Source organism: Gopherus flavomarginatus, chromosome 1 (genome assembly GCF_025201925.1).
Source record: "Gopherus flavomarginatus isolate rGopFla2 chromosome 1, rGopFla2.mat.asm, whole genome shotgun sequence".
In the NCBI taxonomy this organism is placed as follows: domain Eukaryota; kingdom Metazoa; phylum Chordata; order Testudines; family Testudinidae; genus Gopherus; species Gopherus flavomarginatus.
This window is the reverse complement of record NC_066617.1, coordinates 211,365,519-211,388,398: the sequence shown is the minus strand read 5'-3', so window position 1 is coordinate 211,388,398 and position 22,880 is coordinate 211,365,519. Positions and strand designations below refer to the sequence as shown.

General features: G+C 43.6%; 1 protein-coding gene across 1 annotated transcript; it reads left to right on the top strand.

Annotated features, from left to right (window-relative positions):
• The first annotated feature begins 4,977 nt into the window (after positions 1-4,977).
• On the top strand, positions 4,978-22,166 carry DNMT3L (DNA methyltransferase 3 like). The gene is made up of 10 exons (XM_050937282.1): positions 4,978-4,981; positions 5,246-5,290; positions 6,490-6,569; positions 7,765-7,877; positions 10,299-10,470; positions 12,969-13,053; positions 13,954-14,042; positions 17,800-17,875; positions 19,549-19,688; positions 22,077-22,166. Exons 1-10 carry the CDS (start codon positions 4,978-4,980, stop codon positions 22,164-22,166), a joined length of 894 nt encoding a protein of 297 aa, XP_050793239.1.
• The last annotated feature ends 714 nt before the right edge of the window (positions 22,167-22,880 follow it).

The window sequence follows — 22,880 nt, the reverse complement described above, 5'->3', positions numbered from 1 at the left end:
ATACCAAGGGCTGAAGACCTAGACAACAGCCCTAAACAAAGTAAGAAGCATCCACCCTAAAAAGAAAAGGACAACAGAACAACAGAAGGAAGATCAAAGCCAGGTCCAAGGCTGAAAGTCACGCCTGCAATTGATGGGTGATCAATCTAAACCCAGAGGCAGCGTGACACAGCAAGACCTATAGACTTTGAATCCAAACTAACAGCCTATAAAAAAGAAGGGTGAGATGAGAGACTCTGGGTAACATTCTGCTGCCAACATGGAAGAACATCGTTGCCTGCCCAACAGAGATCCAGCTCAGCCTTGTGCCCAGCTTTCCTGGCCAGTTAGCTGCCACAAGCTACGAACTCAAGCTGCAAAATCAAGCCATGAACTTAAGCTATCTTCAGGACTGGTAACTATGCAGCAGCTGCAGAACACCTGATGAATGTGGATGTGTGTGTGTGAATGTGTTTGTGTGTGTATAGGTATTAGGTATAATGTGAATGTGTGTGTGTGTGTGTATAGGTATTAGGTATAATGTGTGTGTATAAGAATTAAGCATAAATCAAATTGTTATCATAATAAATGTGGCATCTTTGCCTTGTCCCCTTTAATAAGATCCTGCTGGTTTTTACTGGTCTAATATAATTGGTATAACAAACTCCCTGCCCTAAGCCCTGTGCCTGCACCTTGCACCCCAACTCCCTGCCCTGAGCCCCCGTCACACCCCACAACCCTCCTGTATCCCATCCCCCTGCCTTAAGCCCCCTGCTTGCATCTTGCAGCCCAACTCCCTGCCCTGAGCCCCCTACCACACCCCGCACCCCTCCTGCACCCCAACTCCCTGCCCTGAGCCCTCCATACACCCCGCCCCCTCCTCTACCCCAATCCCTTGCCCTGAGCCCCTTCCTGAATACCGCACGCCCTCCCACACCCCGGACTTCCTCCCGCACCCCAACTTTTATGATGTTTGCCTTTAAAAAAAATTAAATTCCCTGGGTGCACATCCTAACGGAATGTGCTGTGCATGCCTATAGTCTGCTGCCAGCAGCACCCAGGAGGACCGATACAGATCCCCTGAGCTCATCCCTGGGGAGCACAAGAGCAGAGTTGCAGTGGATGATGATGGTTAGCAGTCCTACTGCACCGTCCGCTGCGAAGGAAAGGAGCTGCAGCTGTGTAGCAATGCCAGCTGCTGTAGATGCTTCTGTGTCAAATGCATGGAGGTCCGGGTAGGGCAAGTGCAAGAGCCATGGAGCTGTTACATGTGTCAACCACAGAAGTGCTATGAGGTCTTACAGCGCCAACCGGACTGGAATGTAGGGATGCAAGACTTCTTCACCAGTGACAAAGGACAGGAATATGATGAACCTAAGTTCTAAAAAGGTCCACACATTTCCCAGAGTCATATCCTTGATAACAGAATGTCAATGATTGCATTGTCTACTTGGATCACAGCAGCCCCCATAGTAGACCTGCCCACAACAGCAGTGGTGACGGTGAGCTGAGCGGGCTCCATGCTTGCTGTCGTATGGCATCTGCACAGGTAACCCAGGAAAAAAAGGCGTGAAATGATTGTCTGCCATTGCTTTCAGAGGGAGGGGCAACTAATGACATGTACCCAAAACCAACCGTGATAATGTGTTTGCCCCATCAGGCATTGGGAGCTTAACCCAGAATTCCAATGAGCAGTGGAGACTGCGGGAACTGTGGGATAGCTACTCATAGTGCTCTGCTCCATAAGTCGATGCTAGCCATGGTAGTGAGGACGCACTGCACTGACTTAATGAGCTTAGTGGGGATATACACAATCGAGTGTATCAAATCGATTTCTAAAAATCGACTTCTATAAAATGGACCTAATTTCGTAGTGAATCAAAATACTTGATTGGCTAAATCTTCTAATTAGAGATGGGACTTCTAAAGCCTTAGATCCCAAGTCTCTGTTGAAATTTTAATCTGGAGCTGAACTTTGTGACTTGTCCATCTCTATGAAGAGCTGAACCAAATCACCACAGGCCCAAATATCCCCACACTTTGAGAAAGTTTCGATCCAGACCTGAACTTTTTAGGTCAGGGCCATCTCTGAATGTCACATCTCTTTGGCGGGTGGGGAAAGATACCGCTTCTGCTTCAGATTCCTCCCGCAAATTATTTAGTTCCTGGGGGCATTAAACTAGCAGGTATTTTTCTCTTTATTGTTTTATAATTGAAATTACGTAAAGTAAACCAATGCAACAAAACTCAAGCCCATTGATAACTAAAGGTTAATGATATTGTATTTCAACTGAACCAATAAGAATATAAATTAATTCACACTAACAGTAAAATAATACATTTTGATAGTTCCGCACAAATTAATGTTTTTGATTCTTCCAGTGCCTAATTTGGATGGGAAAGTAGGAGAGGAGGCTGAGATATTTTAAATGAAAATAAAAGTAAGATCTCATTTATTTTAAGTGTGTGGCAGTTCAAATAAAACAAAGGCGTTATTTTAATATTTAAAGTCAACCACCACACCAAAAGAGTGACCTTACTTACAGATTGGGCCAAGTTCTGCCATCGTCAAGCAAGACTCCCACTGACATCAGCGGGAGCTTTGATCAATTAAAAACAATAAAATACAGGTCTTGTATGTCTTCAATAGAGTGTTCTGTGCTTCTTGTCTGTATCACGTATCTGTCTAATTTGTCCTTAAACTTTTTGCCTCAAGAAAATACAGAATCCTCCTACATTAATAAATTAAACATGTCGAACCATTTCTACCATCCCCATTATTCAGCAGCTTCACATTTTTCTATTATGATAGAGGCTAATGAAAAGAAAAACTAACAATAACAAAACCAGAACATTCACTATTCCAGCATCAGTTAAATCAGTTAGCTGGCAATTAATTTAGACATCAGAGCTGCTGAGTAAGGATTGGTGATGTTTATTTTAGATGCATCTATTTGCAGCTTTAGTGTCCCAGCATATGCTTTATCCTCATGCACAATCCTTAGTTTTTACTTATAGCAGGGATGTATCTGCCCTTTCTACTGAAAGTTTTGATCTTTATCTTTTTTCTAGTTCTGTGAAGAAAGGACATTCAGTATCCAGTATCACTACTTACTAAGGCAAGACTTACACTAAAACCTTTCATCAAAAAAACTCACTTAGTAATAACTTAATTCAATTAGAAAAAGGGTATTGTTGTGTACACAAATGGAACAAAGTTTCTTTTCATCAGCTAAGGCCCTTGTACTCTTATCTTTAAAAAAAATTATGTGCCTCCAAAAGCAAAAATCTCCCAATATATTTATTTATGTGGAATAATCATAATATCAGACTAACAGCAAAGTTCATTTGGTTGTCAGTATTTTATAAACTATATATATTGAACTTTTTTGAAAAGACCTTTTTTGTGGAGTTTTGAAAATCAATTATCTAATTTTATAACAGGCTTGTAACACTGATAGATACATACATGAGCTATACAAACACAACACTGGATATATACTTCTGTGTTATATATATGCATGCAGTAGCGTGCACCCAGCTATAGCACTGTGTGCACATAAAGCAAGATATGATAGACCGAAACCTATGCACAGCACATATGATACAGTACAGGATAATTATAATACAGACATTTCTTTTAAAAGCTGCTTTTTTGGTTTTTCAGTCCGTAAATGAAATTGACAACAGGTTGGAAAACTAAAGAATGTTGCTGCTCTTCTGGCATGAACTTAACTCTAAAACGGGGCTTGATGCAGCCAGCATTGCAAAACAAACACACACCCCCCTTAGGTGCTGGAGAGTTCATATAACCTCTACGATCTCTCAGGGCTGGAATTTCCTTGGCGGATTATTATAAAAAAAGCTTCCTCCCGCTGCCCAAAACGTCTCCCTGGAGACCCCTGCAAGAGACACATTCACCACGCCCCCTGTGCGGCGAGCCCCGCCCAGCACACCGCCCGGTAGCGCCCGACAAGCTTGCCCTTCGCCGGGGCGGGCAGCACACCCACGTGCGATTACTGCTGCCGGGTGGTCCTGTATGGTCCATATAGACGCAGCATGGCCCAGGGAGAACCGGTGCTGGTCCTGTCCGACACAGACAGCGCAGAGGACCTGGAGGAGGTGGAGCCCAGCTTCTCTGGAATAAGTGAGCAATGGAAATGACTGCAGCCAGCCTGGGGCTGCAATGCCTTTGTAACCGGAGGGGTTGTCAATGACACGGTCCAGGCGATGGTAGGGGCTGGAAGCAGCGGGGCTGCCCAGTCCCTGAATGCCTGATGCTCTCATGACTTCTGGGAGACGGACCTCTGGAGAGTTAAACGATGAACTTTAAACTTCCTCCCCTCTTGGGAAAATTGGAAGGGACGCTCAGTACCAGACTGCGGGCATAGGAGGGAATGTGTCTGATTCAAAGTTAGTTCAGCCCTGGGGAACGTGAGTTGCTGCCATGGGTTACAACAAACACTTCAATCCATAGGAGGGAGGGTTGGGCCACTCTGCACCTTGGAATAATAAATGATCCCCCCACACACACTTCAGCTAACTGTGCATGGATCAGCTATATAAATACATGTCTTCTCAGCTGTTTGAAGAATCCAGTGAATGTGGGTGGGCTAGACTGGTGTTTCCAAAAGTATGGAAATAGAAATCGCAAAAGTTCAGTGGTGTAACCCAGCTATAATGGTGTTTCTTGCTTAGAAAATCTCAGTACTGCTAAAAGTGGAGTTACTGTCCAAGAAACTGACGATTGCTTGATTTTTTTCCCCTCAAGCGATAGAGCTGCAAGACAAAGAAAGCACTTCTTCTGATGTGATATCTCTTGACTCTCTTGAAGAAATAATGCCTGATACACCCTCAAGCCCCAACAGAGGTATCAGTGTTTTCCGAAGGAATTCACAATATGTTGACACTTTTACTCTAGACTTTCTTTAAAACTTTGCAGCAACTTGACCTGCAGAGTGCTACTAAAGCAGCATACAATTTTATACTTGTGTGCACATGAGTCAGTGAAGTTATTTGATCTACAAAAAGGAAACACTGGAGCAAAACTATAGGACTGATCCTCAAAGCCAGCTGTATGCAGAACTCACATGGACTCGAACGGGAGTTCTTCATGGGGAGGGTTTGAAGGATTGGCTCATAAATTTCTCAGGGAACTCTTTTGTTTGCCTAGCAGAAAATTCAGGGTTTGCCAACTCTTAAGGATTGTTGCTCTTCAAGTTTTTGAAGAAATAAACAATTAGAATTACATTTTGTTTTTCCCCAGATCTTATTGCACATGAAGTAAATGAAAACCAAAGGAGTATTGAAGGTGAGTAATCAAATTAAATGACCTAAAACCAATAGGCCATTTAGCCAGGTGGCTAAATTTCCATGTCACACTGCATCTTTACCAATATGACAAAAAAAATCAAGTGTCCAACTTAAAAGCAATATCCAAAAATATGGGGTAGTCAAACATAAACAAAAATACATTAAGAAGAATTTGGCATACAATGGCTGCCCTAAAGGATTGGGATTACAACCATCCTCACTTCTGGTTCACTAAATTAAATCTGCTCCAGATTGGTAGTTCCTGAAAGATATTAATATTTGGTGGTTTGCTGGCCTATAGGAAATAATTTGGTGGACTTACACAATGGACTCATTACAAGAACTATCAGCAAAATTGACATGAACTGGCAGTTTTGAAAAAGAAAATGAAAGCTGAAAGGGCACAGAGATTGCACTGCCTTGTCGCTGCTAGTGGTGGCCCTTCAAGAATCATTTGTGGGTGTGTTAAGCCAGACCTTAGATAGAACAGAGGCTGGCATGATGCTGAATAGATTTAGGGTGACCAGACAGTAAATGGGAAAAATCAGGACTGGGGTTGGGGGTAATAGGAGCCTATATAAGAAAAAGACCCAGAAATCGGGACTGTCTCTATAAAATCGGGACATCTGGTCACCCTAAATAGACTGGAAGCAAGATGAAATTGTCTGGCTAAAAGAGATGCACATGTTTGTCTTTAGATCAGAGAGCCTCATTGAAAATCTAGCCCTTAAGAACAAATCCTGTGATTTGGAAGTGCTGGCAGGTCTCTGGCAGGCAACCTTGAAAGAAATGGCTCACAGGCAATGTCCACAGGAGTGGTGTGAAAATTATCTCAGCTGGAAGTGGATCCTTGCATTGACAGCATTTTAAGTAGTCTGTATTAAAAACAATGTCCCTTTGGCTTTATTAGTAACATAATACTAATTCTTTTCCTATCCTTTCTGCTGTGCAGATGAGAACCATAGTTCTAAAACTCTTCTTTAGAACACATTAAAGAATATTTTTGTCACTGTTTGTCATTTCTAACTGGTGTGCTGAACATGTAATAATAGGAGTTACTAATCTGGGAACACCTAGCGTCTCAGGTTTCGGAGCAATGTCTAGAGAATTCTGCATCTTGTCCAGAAGAAATAAGCGAGAGAGGCTGAAATTAAACAATACTAGATTTTGAGAGAGGACATTATTTGTGTTTTATAGAAATCTGCATCTGTTGTGGCAGTTTCCAGATTCATACCCAGCATCCCTTGTTTCACGGAGGAATTTGTACTCCATGTACGGTTAGTAGTTCATATGGCTCAATAAGGCAGCCCCTCCGCCTATTATCTCAGCTGAAAGTGGATCCCCTGAAGTCAATGAAACACTTCAGAAACATCATCTATTTAGTTTATCTAAGAGACGGTCAGAGGTGACTTGATCATAGTCTGTAAGTACCTACATGGCAAAAGATTTCTGATTGTAGATAATTCTTTAATCTAGCAGAAAAAGGGATAATGACATCCAATGGTTCAGAGGTGCTAGAACAATTTGTATAGTGGGGGTGCTGAGAGACATTGAACCAAACTGTAAACCCTGTATATAATGGAAACCACTTCAAGCCAGGGGGTGCTGCAGTACCATCACATGCACCCCAGCCTTAACACCCCTAGTTCCAGCACTCATGCAATGGTTGGAAGCTGAAGCTAGACAAATTCAAACTAGAAATACGGTGGACATTTTGAACAGTGAAGGTAGTTAACCATTGGAACAACTTACCTAAGAATGTGGTGGGTTCTCCATCATGTGAAGGCTTTAAATCTAGATGGCACAACTTTTAAAAAGATATTCTGTTGCTCACACAGAAGCTATGGGCTTGATGCAGAAATGATTGGGTGAGGTTCTAAATCCTAGGGGATCAGAATGGTCCCATTCTGGCCTAAATATATAAGGAAGTATCACTAACCAGCAACACACATGCCTCAACTCAGTGTCCTTTAATTTAGCTCCTATTAGAGTTTACACTCATGAATAATAATAATAATACTTTATAAAAATTAGTATTGAAATAGTATTGTGTTGTCCATTGGGTGACCTTGGGAAAGTCGCTTCCCTTTCTATGCCTCAGTTTCCCCATCTGTAAAATGAGGATAATGATACTTGCCTCCCTTTGAGATCTACTGATGAGGAGCAGCAGGTAAGACTTACATATTATAATTATATGGCTAAAGTTATATAATATATCAGGTTGCTTTTATGTTTCATCCTATTCTTCACCCCCTTTGTCAGTATTTAGTCTACATTCAATTGTACATTCTGCTTCTTGGGGCAGGAAACTTATGATCTGTTTGCAAAGCGCCATGCACGTTAATGGTGCTACATAAAAAAAATAGCACAAGAGGGAAGCTCACGTGCAAAGCAAACACAGCTCCGGATGATTGTTACAGTTTATCAAATAAAACTATTTTTGCAACTAACTACAGTTTGCTGTTTTATAAGGAGAACTTTCTGGAAACATTTTTCCTGTATGATGAGGATGGCTTCCCAGCCTTTTGTACCATCTGCTGCTCAGGGAAGACTCTGCTAATGTGCGATGATCCAACTTGTAATAGGTAAAGACTACGGATAGGCCTGAGGGGCTGGTTAGACTGCAATGGTTGCATGTGATTGCAGCTCTAGCAGACAGACTGCAGCTAGCTTTAATCTAGCTAACTTGTACACCAGAATGGTGCAGCTGCACGTGTCAGTGTAGGCAGTAAAAACTGGCCCTGAACCCTGAGTAATTACTTGTGGGACTGGCCCATGCTGAAGTGTGTGCTGTCACAGCTTCGCTGCTCTGGGGCCTCAGCTAGATAATTTAAAGCTAGCTTAGTATGGTTACACCTAGTGACTGCAGCATAGACCTACCCTAAGCCACAAGGATCAAATCCAGTTCCAAACTTCCGCAAAGTTTGAAGGGGCAGGTTTGCATGCAGGGGTCTGGTTCAGTTCATTGAGGTTGGAGCTAGCTACAAAGTTCCGATAAGCTTGGGGTGCTGGGATGTCAGATTTTTAGATCAGGACCTGCACTGTGTTCACCTCCTATCATTGTTTTACCTTATATTGTTTGGGTTGTGCAGGTTTTGACATGCCCAGCACGCACATACACATTTAAATCATCTGTAGTTCCCCAAGTAATTCAACACAAATTATCCACTGGATAGCAGCAGGGTAGGGATTAACAAGGCCGCCCAGAGCGGGGGGCAAGTGGGGCAATTTGCCCCGGGCCCCACAGGGGCCCCCATGAGAGTTTTTCGGGGCCCGTGGAGCGGGGTCCTTCACTCACTCCAGGGGCCCCGGGAAACTCTCGCGGGGCCCGGGCCCCCGGACCTTCTTCCACTCCGAGTCTTCAGTGGCCGGCGGTTCTTCCTCCCCGGGGCGGAAGGACCACCCACCGCCGAATTACCGACCAAGCGGGGCCCACCGCCACAGTGCCGGGTCTTCTGCGGTAATTCGGTGGCGGGGGCCCCTGTGGCGGGTCTTCGGGGCACTTTGTCGGTGGGTACCGGAGCGGAAGGACCCCCCGCTGCCGAATTACCACCAAAGCGGGGGCCTCCCCGCTGCCGAAGACCCCAGGCCCCCTGAATCCTCTGGGCGGCCCTGAGGATTAAAGAAAAACTCATCATTTAAAACCCTCAGTTATAAATGTGAATAAAGAAATGGAATTCTACAAACAAACATGTCAAGGAAACAAGATTATTCAAGACACTTTGTCATAATATTTGTCTGTCCATATATGTATTCCATTCCAGTTGTGTAAGAAAACAACTTATTTGAACATGGCTAACTGGGGAAGGGAGGGAGAAGCGTGGCACCTTGCAAATCACCAGCTATGCCCGTGGGTGAATCCTGCCCACAGCTGGTACCTCTGCACTGGAAAAAGGAAAAAAAGTGACTCACAGAACCCAGGTCTACAGTCTCAGGCTCACGCAACATAGACATTCCTGCTCGGGCTGGAGTTTGGGCTCTGAGACTCAGCAAAGGGGGGCACTGTTTTTAGCACCATAGCTCAAGCCTGAGTCTGTAGACCAGAGCTCTGAGACTTGCTGCCGCAGGGGGGGGTTTGCACTCTAAATGCACCCGGTGAAGTCAGTGGCAAAACTCCCACTGACTTCCCTCGGGCTAAGATTTCACCCTATAACATTTTTTGCCAAGCTCATCAGCACCCAAAGTTAAAGTTACCCTTTGGCATGTCCATCGCCACCCAAAGATGGAGGTTGTATTTCTACGAGTGATGATTCTGCAGGATGAAGAACAGCTCAGTGCTCTGTGCACAGCTAGCAGGGGAAATAGCCAAATACTTGCCCTTCTCACTAAGTGACAGCTGCCCCATTTTGAGGTTACTTTAATCTCCAAGGTTGTCCTAGCTTGGATGTCCCCTTTTTCCCCGCCCTGCAAAAACACCCCTTATCTCATTCCTAAATCTTATGTCCTAGTTGTTGTGCCCCACATAAACAGGAGCTTCCTTGTAATGCATTCAGGCCCCAGCTAATCCCCATATTGGTCAGGGCGGGGGTGAATGGGGGTGTTGTCTTTCTACTGAGTTCAATGGGAGCTTGATTTGTTCTTTAGACTTGATATAAAAATAAAAAGCATGTGGGTTTTTACGGAACATATCTAGCATGGCTGGTCATTTGATTGAAAACAAACTACAGTAAATTCCCAGTGCTTCTAGTCTCACCATACCCTAAGCTTTGCATAAAAACTGGGATTGTTCCTTTGAATCTACCTCAACTTTGACTGTTTTAAAGGTGTGGCCAGGAACACAGAAGGGGATCATTCATGGACATTACACTGCTAAAGTGCTTTGTCATATAGCTGACAGTGTACCAGCATCTTCAGTTAAACATTTCTGAGGAAAAAGATAATTATCTTGAATATGATTTTAAACATCAGAAAAGAACCAAACCAGTTAAACAGAGCCTGTGGCTAGCATAGAATGTGTGGAAAGACCTGTTTAAACACTGAATTGCCTTATTATTTAATTTGTATAGATGCTATTGCCTGGAGTGTCTGGATGTCCTTGTAAGTCCTGGTACTGCAGAGAAAATTAAAGCAATGAATACATGGCTGTGTTTCATGTGCGTCCCCTTGAGTTCAAATGGTTTGCTGAAGAGGAAGAAGAGATGGCGTGCAAAACTGAAGTGCTTCTACGATCAGGAATCTGTAAGGAGCATCTCCATTAACTTTTAATATAAAATTAAAGGGATGGAGGAGTCAAGGCTGACACAGACTCAATCATTGACCTATCTTTCTTCCAGTGTCTCTTAATAATGAGCTCCAACATGTGCATATGTTTTCAGAACAAATGTTCAAATCCTGTTTCTTATAAAAAAGTAAATCAATACCCAGCAGCCCTGCATTTTAAATTAACATTGGACTCTGATTCTGCAAATATGTATATGTGTGTGACATTACATACCTCAGCAAAATTACACAGATTGCTACATGTTTGCAGGATCTGAGCCTTAGTGTGTATGTGGGACTGAAGAAACACTTTCATAAGGAAGCAGCTTCCAAAAAGGTTATGGAGAAAAATTATGTAAAATACCTTGACAATCCTTTTTTGTTTGTTTGTGTTTTGTTTTTAAAAGTTACAGAGGAAAAAATAAGATATGTTCATAGTGATCCATCATATACATTTTCCTTCTTGATCATTAAATGTACGTGGCTTTTTTTTTTTCAGGACACAGGTGCTATCAAAATAGGCCAAAAGAATGATCATTTTAGTTCAGATAAAACCATCAAAGATAAATTAGATTTCTGATATAGAATTCATGCGAAGTATTCAGAGCTAGGTTCAAGTATGATAGCTGGACTCTTTTTCTTTGTACTACTAAGACAAATAAAATATATTAACTGCATCAGGCTCCTGTCATAACCAAAATACAGATTAGAATTTAACAGCTTTGGAATTTTTTAAGTGTATCATTTATTCTTCCATGCCAGTTGAGAGTGGTGGCTGGAATTCTCTTCTTGCAGCCAGTTGTAGACACAAAAAAATGACCGTAGATATCTATCACCTTTGCAAGAGGAAACAGTCAGCATACCCGTCAGATATGTTCTGCCTCCAGCAGGTGGAAGCAGAGCCCCGTCAACTGTACTGTTAGAAGGAATGTGAGGCTGTCATTTGCAAAAATAAAAATATTTGGGGACAAATACTGATGAAAATCTGAAATCTTCCTACCATAGGTTTTAATAAGGTGTCGATCACCATGTTATCTAATTACCACCTTAAATACCGAAAGAACTGAGTTCTGCAGCAGTCAGCAATCATCACAGACATCTTAGATCAGAGGTTCTCAGACAGTGGTCCGTGAGCTTCATTCAGGTGGTCCACGGATAGTTCCCTCTAAGGTGCGTGCCTCAGCGGCCGCACACAAGAAAATAAAGGGCCACCCACCTAATTAATGGAGCCACGCAGGCGTGGCTCTACTAATTAGGTGCCTGGACCCTGGAGAAGACATACATGTAAGGTGAGGTGGTGGCCCTGAGGGGAATATGGGTTAGGCGGGAGGGTGCAGTGGGGTGAGAAGAGGGGGTGGGGAAAATTTGGGATGTGCAGGGTTGTGGCGGCAAGAGAAAGGCAACTTTCCCCAGCTCAGAGCTGTGGCTGCCAGAGAGAGACCCTCCTCCTTCCCAGCCCCAACTCAGGGGCTGCTGCGGCGGGGGAGAGAGGGCACATCCATTGCATTAGAAAGGTAAGGCTACTGATATTAAAATATGAGTTGTGTGCTTTTATTGTAGAACAAAAAAATGTTAATTATTATTAAGGGTTTTTTATTTGTTCTCTTATCCAAAGCACTTCACAATAGTTAGCTACTGGTACAAACAGCATTTGGAAAAATCATTAAGTGGTCCACCGAGACCCTCAGCAATTTTCAAGTGGTCTGCAGAAAAAAAAGTTTGAGAACCACTGTCTTAGACTATACTCATATTTTTCTACATTGCACATCAGTTTAGGGTTTGATAAGAAATTTGTACTGGGTGTATTGGGTACTGCCCCTTTAAATTTTACCTGCCACAAGGCAAATTATCACAACATACTTCAGATCGCATCCTGCTTTAAATTCTCCAGCAAATGATTCAGTACCAGACAATTTGGATGGTGTTAGAAAATGAAGTGGAACCCATTTTATGTAACAGAATAATTACACTATACTGTGAAGGGATACTTATTTGCAATGTATAAATCACTACTTCCTAATGTGCTAATCAGAATCCAGGAGCCTCCAAGGTTCTGAAATGCTTTTAATTGCAATTAGTTGCCTTATGCCCTTCTGTGGACTTTGCGATCCTGACTGGATATTGAAGAGAGGAGTGTTTGCTGACAATGCTGGGTGGGTCATTTAATTAAAAAAGGGACAGTGTCACAGTTCAGGGCAATTGCATCTGTATTCCCCCTCCGTGGCCCACCAACGGTTCCCACTCTAGGCTCTGGGCTCCTCAAATGTCAACTCTCTTATGCAAAGATCCCCATCCCTCTCCCTCCTGACTGGGGGTTTTCCAGGCTGCACAGTACTCTGCCTACACTGTGATAGTCCCAATAAGCCAGACTCCCTAAACAGGCCAGCGTCTGTGCTTTATTATTATTAATGGACAGCTTTGAGTATTCACACAAATGAATGGGTTGTGCAAACAAGGGTCTTTTTTATTTATGACAGAACCATCTTGAGATTTATCAGCCTTTAGCCCCATGGGAACGAAAGCCAATCAATGTTCTCTCCCTTTTTGATAATATTACCACAGGTAAGTGTACATAGATGGCTTAGGAGTGCAAACAAATATATTAAAAATCTATTAATATATCAGGCTAAGTTCATCCCTGATGTGACTCCATTGTCCAGTGAGACAAATGAGGCCCACACTTGGGATAAATTTTACCCATCATGATTCATTATGACCCACACAAAGGTATCATCATCCTATTTGACAGAGCTGGTCAAAATTTGTTTAATGCGGAGCTCTTTTTTTAAAAAAAATAGCGTTTTTAAAAAAAAATTACCATTGAGCAAAAGAAACTATTAATGCTTTGCTAAAAAAAATTTTTATCCAAAACATTATAAAAAAATCATATTTCAATAACCATTTTGATCACTTTGTTTACCAAATGCTTTTCATAAGCAAAAGTCTTTACCAATAGTTTTTGATAAACATTTGTATATGAAAATGTCATGAAAACTTTTAGGAAAAAAAATCCATTTTGACACCTGTAAAGCAGAAAAAAAAAGTTGAATGTTCACATTTGTCATTAAAAGAAATAGTGTCATTTTCAGAACAATCTAATACCCGTGTTGTGTACCTAAAATGTTGCTATTTGCAGCCCATGTTGGGACATTCAGTGCAGGATTACATAGCTTGATTTCATGTTTACAGTCCTGATTTTGAGACATCTCCAACGTTGTCAGTTTATGAAGCTGTAAATATCCAACACCGTTCTATACTCAAAGGGCTGCCTGATTACATGTCAGTTACTACACTGCTCACTGGGACCCTGACTGAGCAAGGTACTTAAGTATGTGCTAAACTTGAAACACTGGTCCCACCAGTCACATGCTTAAACCTAGGGATGTGCTGAAGTAAGGTGCTGTATGAGGGAACTAGTTCTTACTACTAACACTGTTTGTATTTCTAATGTCCGCTCTTCAGAGATGAAAAATCTTGGATTTTTGGGCAGCAGCTTGGGGGATGGCAGGCTGATATACTTAGATGATGTCACCAATGTTCTGAGGACAGATGTAAGTACAACATAGAAAATGTCACTGAATTAACTGTGCACAGCTCTGAATATGCTGTGACAATTCTAGGGGAATGCTGCCACCCCAGAGGCAGCCACACAAGACCTAAACTGAAGCAGAATCTTCATCATTCCAGGGGAAGGAGTCAGGCAGGTCAAAGTGATGCTGAGCCGGGGATCCCTCTCTTCTCAGCTGGGACTGTGCTGAACAGCAGTTCTCATTACACCAGTGCTTCTACAGGAGGGGGCTCACAGCGGGGCAGGAGAGAAGCTGGGATGTGGACAGTGTGTCTACAAACAAAGAGGATCCAGTTGCCAAAAGCAGAGTCTCGAAGGGAGAACATAATGGTCGTTAGGCACTACCACAGGCCTCAGGGGTGATGGCAGAGCTGCTCCGGATCCAGGTTGGGGCGTGTGAGTGAAGGATTCTTAGATTATAGACTCTTTTCTTAGGGTCTGATCTAATGCCCACTAAAGACAATGGGTGTTTTTACATTGACTTCAATGGGCATCGAATCAGGCTCTTCAACTGTAAGTTCCTTCAAGTGGGTATCATATCTTCGTATGTACTTGTATGTACAGCACCTAGCACACTGAGGTCTAGCCTGGACTTGGGCCTGATTGGTTCCTGTGGGCAGTACCACAATACAGAGAATAAATAATAATTCTATTGCCCAGATAGAAGCATAAGTCTAGGGCCCTACCAAATTCACGGCCATGAAAAATGCATCACAGATAGTGAAATCTGGTCTCCCACCATGAAATCTGGTCTTTTGTGTGCTTTTACTCTATACTATACAGATTTCACAGGGGAGACCAGCGTTTCTCAAATTGGGGGTCCTGACCCAAAAAGGACTTTCAGGGGGGTCACAGGGTTATTTTAAGGGGGGGGTGTCACGGTATTTAACTCTTACCTCTGTGCTGCCTTCAGAACAGGGTGGCCAGAGAGTGGGAGCTGTTGCCCAGGCGCTCAGTTCTGAAGGCAGTGCCCCACCAGCAGCAGCACAGAAGTGAGGGTGGCAATACTATTCCAAGCCACCCTTACTTCTGCACTGCTTCAGAGCTGGGTGGCTGGACAGTGGTGGCTGCTGACTGATGCCTAGCTCTGCAGGCAGCAGCACAGAAGTAAGGGTGGCAATACCATACCATACCATGCCATCCTTACTTCTGCGCTGCTGCCTTCAGAGCCGGGTGACCGCAGAGCGGCAACTACTGACTGAGGGCCCAGCTCTGCAGGCAGCAGCGCAGAAGTAAGGGTGGCAATACCATACCATACTCTGCCTTCAGAGTTGGGCTTCTGGCCAGCAGCCTCTGCTCTCCGGCAGCCCAGCTCTGAAGGCAGCGCCACCACTAGCAGCAGCACAGAAGTAAGTGTAGCAGTACTGTAACCACTCCGACAATAACCTTGTGACCCCCTCCAACTCCTTTTTGGGTCAGGACCCCTACAATTCCAACACTGTAAAATGTCAGATATAAATAGCTGAAATCATTACATTTGTGATTTTTAAAATCCTATGACCTTGAAATTGACCAAAATGGACTGCTAATTTGGTAGGGCCCTACATATGTCCCCAGTGGAAAATCTTCTTACTCAGTCGAGGGGAGGGCGGGGGGAGAGAAGTGGAAATTTGGCTCTGTTTGCCAAACTTTGTATAATGTGAAAAAAGCTTGGCAATGGAATAGCAGAGTCTCCAAGTATATACATGGTTTAATCAACTACATACTACAAGGATTCAGTAAACTGACAGAAAATCTCCCTTGCTCCAAAAATTGAGATATGCCACCTGAGATTGTAGCAATATTTTCTTTTGCAACAACTGACTTTCCAAATGAAATCTTACAGAAATCCAAGCCACTCTGTAATTAATTCTATTCAAACCATCCTAATTTGCCCACTGAAAGCTCACTGCCATTATGCAATTTTAGCAGCACCGGCTCCAGGCACCAGCGAAGGAAGCAGGTGCTTGGAGTGGCCAATGGAAAGGGGCGGCACGTCTGGGTCTTTGGCAGCAATTCGGTGACGGGTCCCTCAGTCCCTCTCTTCCTCTTTGAGCTGCCGCCAAAGTGCTGCCGAAGAGGAAGAGAGGGAGCGAGGGACTCTCTGCCAAATTACTACCAAATAAGGAAGTGGAGCGATTAAGCTGCCGCCGATCAGCTTTAGCTTTTTTTTCCGCTTCACCGCTTGGGTGGCAAAAAAGCTGGAGCTGGCCCTGAATTTCAGTAATGGATAAATAGCATAACCCAAACCATATTTAATATTTCAAAACCTGACCACCCATTGCACTACCAGCTGCTTTTCTAAACTCCTAGTTCCCCTTTTTTGTTTTTGGGTTTTTTTTCATATTGTGGTCTTGTACTGCAAAGTCTGGTGGGCTGCACAATTTGTTCTCCCTTGCCAATCTTTGACAGATTCTGTCAACTCCATGCCCACTTTAAAAGAAGGGTGGAGATTTTTATGCAGCTGATGACATTCATCCTTTGTATATGCAATTTCCTCACCACTGTGTCCGTTGACATATTGTCTTTGGAACCATGGGCATGTATTTTCTATTAGCTGCATGCACAAGAGATAACTCCACATGCAAGTGACCTGAGTGCAAAATTTAATGTGCACAAATACAGGTTACATTTTGAAAATTTGGCTTCCATAATCAGGTTTCACAGCATTCCTGACTGGTTGGTAATGATCAATTATAATTCTTTTTTCCATCTTTAGTACAAGGATGAATTTGTGTGGAAAAACTGCTATTGTTATGTAAGAGTAATGGGTGTGGCCACCGAGACCAAAGGTCAGACTCCATCTTGGAAGTTGGGGTTCTGGACTGCAGGCTGCACTCAACACCAAGTTCCAGTTTTCTGTTGTGTTCGAGTTATGTAATGACTAAATGCTAACTTAAGCATTAAATACAAGCTCTCCAGGCCTTAATAAGAGAACAACGCCAAATTCTCTGTGATTGGGAGCAGGCCGGTGCAAGGATGTTTCATGCCCTAGGCGAAACTTCCACCTTGTGCCCCCACCCTGAAGCACTCCCTCCATGGCAGTTGCCCCCCTCCGCCCAGAGGCACCCCCCTTGCGGCAGCTCCCCACCCTCCACCCTAAGGCATCCTCCTGCCCCAGCTCACCCCTGCTCCGCGCACGAGCACCCCGAGCACGCCTTGGCTGCTTCACTTTTCCCACCTGCCAGGCTTGCGGCACCTAAGCTGATTAGCGCCGCAAGCCTGGGAGGCGGGAGAAGTGAAGCAGCTCACCCCTGCCTCCTCCCTGAGCATGCCATGGCGGGGCAGGGATGAGCTTGGGCGAGGAGTTCCCCTGCATGCTGCCCCTCCCCTTACTTGCTGCAGGCGGTCCTCCCTGCATTCCCCTGCCACAGCTCCCTCCACCTATATGCCGGCGGCGACCAGCGACCGAAGTTCCGGCTGCCGTGGTCACTGCCAAAGAAAATTGTGCCCCCCAAATGCCAGCGCCCTAGGCGACCGCCTAGGTCACCTAAATGGTTGCACCGGCCCTGATTGGGAGTGACTCCTTATGATGTCCTCTGAGAGGCCTGCCTTGGGCTATCTAGGTGGGAAAGAACTCTTCAGATGGAGCCACAGGTCACCTCAGGTTCTGTTCTATTCAGGTTCTTATACTACACACATCACCATAGTGTCTGAGTGCCTGTAGACAAATGCTTACATTTTAATAGCCATCATAATAAGAATATTAATAAAAGTTTCTAAAAGAAACAAGAAGTTCTGAAACTTGTACATCTTATTAGGTAAAAGGATGGGGTCCTTTTGATTTCATATTTGGTTCCACTCCTCCGGTTGGAAATTCCTACGAACACCCTCCTGGTAAGAGGTGCAGTGAAGTATAAAATGATACATAAATTAACTGTCTGACAAAGTTAGATCTTTACCTGTACTAGAGCTTCTCATGGTACTGAGGAGACAGGGGACGAGGCAAAAGGTGGCTGTAAAACATTTGTCTATTCTCCTGATTCCCAGGAATGCTGAGATCCAGTTTGGCACCCTGTGTAATTTACAGCAATCTCAAGATTGCTCTGAATTACACAGGCTTGTACCAGCTATCAAGCCACTACTATGGCAGTGTGGAATTTAACCAACACTGTGCAATCTGACCTCAGCCCTCCATCCTCTGACACTGCCCTATCCAGCAGGCTTTGGGAGGAGAAGGTTAAAGTGAACTTTGCAGGCTATCTGTCAACTGGAGATTATAGCCCCTTTGTTCCGCTACAGCAGAAAGGATCATTGTGATCACCTAGTTTGATCTCTGGAATAACACAGGTCATAGAACTCTCCCGACATTTGAAGCGACATTTGAGAGTTTCATTAAACTGTATTAAATCTGCTGTATCTCATCACCTATGAAAGGAGAGACGTTTCCTTGGAGACTGCCCTCCTGTGCCCATACAATCTCAACTGTAGAGGTCACTTTGATCTGGTCCTTATGCAGGCATGTAGTGGTAGAGGGTGCAGTGAGGAGCCTCCCCCTCTGTAAGGGCCCATACAGCCCACGCAAGGGCTGGGCAGAAATTCCAGAAAGCACAGGGCTGGGCCATTTCTACCCCCCCTAGAGAGCTCCTGGTGCTCCAAACAGAGCAAGGAGCAGCTCTGTCCCTCTACACATTGTCCAGTTGTGGTTACTGGCTTCATAGGAAGGGAATTAGATTATCACAATGGTCCCTTCTGACCTTGAGTCTATCATTATGTAGCACCCCATGAAGGAGATGCATTAGTGTCCACACTCCCCCTGCACACCATGGAGCTTCAGGAGGCATTCTCCTTTCCTGGGGCTAAATGCCCCGCAGTGCTCCCTCTCAGGCTGGGCAGCTCCGCACTGCCCCTTACTAGGGCCTCCATGCAATGTGCAAGCCTGGCCCTTGGTGACTACAAGGCACATCACTCATTTCCAGCTCAAATTTGCCTCTGACCCATGAGGATCTGGGGTCATAAGAACGGCTGTACTGAGTCAGACCAAAGGTCCATCTAGCCCAGAATCCTGTCTACCAACAGTGGCCAATGCCAGGTGCCTCAGAGGGAATGAACCTAACAGGTAATGATCAAGTGATCTCTCTCTTGCCATCCATCTCCACCCTCTGACAAACAGAGTCTAGGGACACCATTCAGACCAATTCAGACCTAGGAGAAGCAAGTGCTTATTCAAGCCAATGGAGTTGCACCTGGTCTGAAGCGGACCTCCAGTGTTGTTATCTGTCCCTCTGCTTACATGCTGCACATTATGGAGATGAGAAATGGTGACTCCTCAAACTGAAGTTATGGAAAACTTTATCCATGTTAAAAAGTAACCTCTCTGGTCTCATTTCAAATTTCCTCCACTGCTCTTTTTGCTGTAGTGATAGAGAGGCTCTTAGCCTCTCTTTTTGAAAGCTGCAGTGTCCCACAGTCAGAGCAGGACAGGATGAGAGCCATGTCTCTGCTATTTGGTCCTTTCATTTTTGATGTCACTTTTCCCTTTCCTTTCTCCTCATCCCTTTCACCCCTAGCTTGGTACTTCTATCAGTATTACCGCATCCTACAATATGGGATACCCCTAGAGAGCAGTCAGAGGCCATTCTTCTGGATGTTTGTAGATAATCTGGTGCTGGAAAAAGAAGACAGAGAGACAGCTTCACGATTCTTTAAGGTACACATAAAATCCAGTCCCTCCCCAGATTGTTTATTCTTCACATCATGTCTCCTTAGTGTTTAGTGACTGGGTCCTTTTATAGTGATGTTTTTTGTGTCTTTTGGGAATGGTGTTCTCTGCAGTGCCATACAACAGAACCAGAACTGATTCCTGGTTCTTTAACCTCCCGCTTCCTGAGCTGTTGGTGTACAACAGGGGCAGCTTGTGGAGGAAGCAGAGTTCCTCTGGTCAAAATGAACCTCACTCCTTTTGATTAAGGAATAGTGAAGACACATCATAATGTTTGGATCTGGATCTGAATATCCTCAAAGTTTGAGTGGGGGAAGAGAGATGGGAAGGGAATGAAGACCTGGGTTCTGATTTAGAGCCGTCTCTAGAGATTAGGCCCACATCATTCAATTTGGATCCAGAGCTGAACTTCCCAAAAGTTTGCAGGAAGTTTTATGTGGAGTTCTCTGTTAAGGACCAGTGCCAATTGACTTCCAAGCGAGTATACACACAGTATTTGTGCATGCCACAAAATTCAGTCATTCTCTCTGGTTTTGCTGCATTATAACTCACATGTGGACCGGGAAATCACGCGTAAAGCCATTAGTCAGATGTTAATCAAAATGCTTTATACTTGTCAGGATACAACACTTGTCATCTAAGGATCTCAGAGCTTTTACAAACAATAACTGAGCCTGACAACAGTCCTTGAAAACTAGTAACAGCTCTAATATCTGGTATTAAGGGGGCATGGATCAGTGTTCATGTCATGCTCCCCGTCAGTACCTGGCCCAGAACGGAGAAGCTAATAACCCAACCAGCGGACCAAATTCGGTGATGACTCCTGGTCACATGCCACCTGAGGCACATTGCGCATATGCCAGAAAGAAGTAGCACTGCCACCTGTCCAATATAAGAAGCCTGACCAACGTCTGATGAGAGATGCACCTACTATTACAATATTATTTACTGACTAGCAATAATGTATTTAGCATAGTATGTACCTAATAGTAAGGCATTGTCCCATCCCCAATGAGTTTAGGTCTTGATTTGCTGAGTGGATGAATGCCCTGAGTTCCCATTGACTTCAGTGGAAGTTGCAGGTGCTCAGGTCCTCTGGAAAAACCAGGAAGCAGAACATACAGTACACCTGTCACACATGGGAAAGGTGCAAGTCCAAAGTGGCAGCAATGCCCAATAAAATGATACATCAAAGTGTTCGTGCAATAGGTGTATTTTCTGGAGAGAACTGAAAGATTAACTTTGAAGGAAACTACCATTAGTATGAATTGCTAGAACAACATTAAACATCTAGCAGCTTCCAACTGATTTCACACCATACATTTTGAGGAATTAATCCTTTAAAGTAGGCATTCTTGAAGATACACAATTCTATCCATTTTCTCTGTGCTGTAATGACCAATATTTAGATCAGTTGGTTTCCATCTAGAGCAGGGGTAGGCAACCTATGGCACGCATGCCAAAGGTGACACGTGAGCTGATTTTCAGTGGCACTCACATTGCCCGGGTCCTGGACACTGGTCCAGGGGGCTCTGCATTTTAATTAAATTTTAAATGAAGCTTTGTAAACATTTTAAAAACCTTATTTACTTTACATACAACGATAGTTTAGTTATATATTATAGACTTAGAGAAAGAGACCTTCTAAAAATGTTAAAATGTATTACTGGAACACGAAACCGTAAATTAAAGTGAAAAAATGAAGACTTGGCACAGAACTTCTGAAAGGTTGCCGACCTCTGATCTAGAGATACTAGTAATGCTCTTCATACAGTAAGCAATTGTTTGTGCAACACTTATTGTTGAAGTCAATGGGGCTGCTCGTAGAAGTAAGTGCTCACTAAAGCAGGTTAGAAAAAAATGTAAATTTACAACAAAAAAAACCCTCTTTTATAATTCAAAAGGAGTTGATCTGCTCTATAGCATTAGAAATATGGAAGCAAGTGTTGACCTGTTCATAAAAATAGGGAACATTTTTTACAAAAGATTTAGCAAAAAAATCCATTTTTTCTTTTTGAATTTTCAAAATTTGAAATTATGTTTAAATTTCAAAATCTAGAAAAATCTGATCAGCTATTATGCTCTCAAACATGAGGGAGGCTTGCCCAATTTACCCCAAAGGAGGGCTACAATCATAAGAGAAAACCAGTTAAGCATGTCATGAATCAGTAGATGCTGTTCTTAAATGTCCTTGGTGACCCCATACAATATAGTAGGTATCTGTAACCCTCCATAACCCAAGCCTGACCCCAGATGTACAGTACCTTCCCCTCTCAACCTGTGTATATTTCATTTCAAGCATTAAATAAAAATTTATAACAGTTGGCAGAAGTTGTCTGGCTACTAAGACACTTGCATATTTTTCCCTTTTAAAAGACAGAGGCAGTGACTATCCACAGGGAACATGCAGAAACTGTCCAGAATGCTGTGATCTTATGGAGCAACATACCATCTGTTAAGAGGTGATACAACAGTTTACTTTCAGGGTTAATTCTAAGTAATGGCCTGTCTCTGATCCAAAGAAGTTGAAAACTAGTTTAGTCAGCAAAGCGGATTCTGAAGTTCAGTGTCCTCAGACGCTACAATGTTTCTGTGTCCCTCAGCTACCTCTGGTCCTTTTACTCTGTTTCTGTAGTTCTCACATACTCAAGTGATCTCAACTTGACTGGCCAAACTTGCATTCTGAGTTTGGAACCTGCTGGGAGAAGTTAAAATAGGTTCCATTCACACTTAAATAGCCTGATTAGAAGCCATCCTTTAAGACAGGCACTCCTGAAGCCTTAGTCAGACATTTGGGAATGTGGAGGTGGCAAAAGAAGCCTGCAGAATTCCATCTCTTACCCTCCAGTTCATCTCCTGGTTTCTATTATCCTCTCGGCCGCACCCTTTAAGAACAACGTACATTACCATCAGGGTTGAGAACTTGTATGCTATGTTTCAGTATTGCATTAAGATCCAATCCTGAAATGCACTGAGTAACCATAGAGTACAGGTTTGGGGCTTTAGGGTTTTTCACATCCCAGGTACGAAACTTCTCATCATGGGCTTTATGATGGATACACCAAAGGAATCTCAGTTATATCCATTCATGTGTAAGATGCTGAAAATCAGCTATGCATACACTAGAAAATGCTTACAGGAGGAACATAGATTTCTCACAACCTCTGGACAAGACTTGCT

Excerpts from the sequence above, each read along its gene's own strand:
- DNMT3L (XM_050937282.1), top strand. Across the intron at positions 10,471-12,968 it reads GCTTCTACGATCAGGAATCT|AACCATCTTGAGATTTATCA; the intron begins GTAAGGAGCATC and ends TATTTATGACAG. Across the intron at positions 17,876-19,548 it reads TTCCTACGAACACCCTCCTG|CTTGGTACTTCTATCAGTAT; the intron begins GTAAGAGGTGCA and ends TTTCACCCCTAG.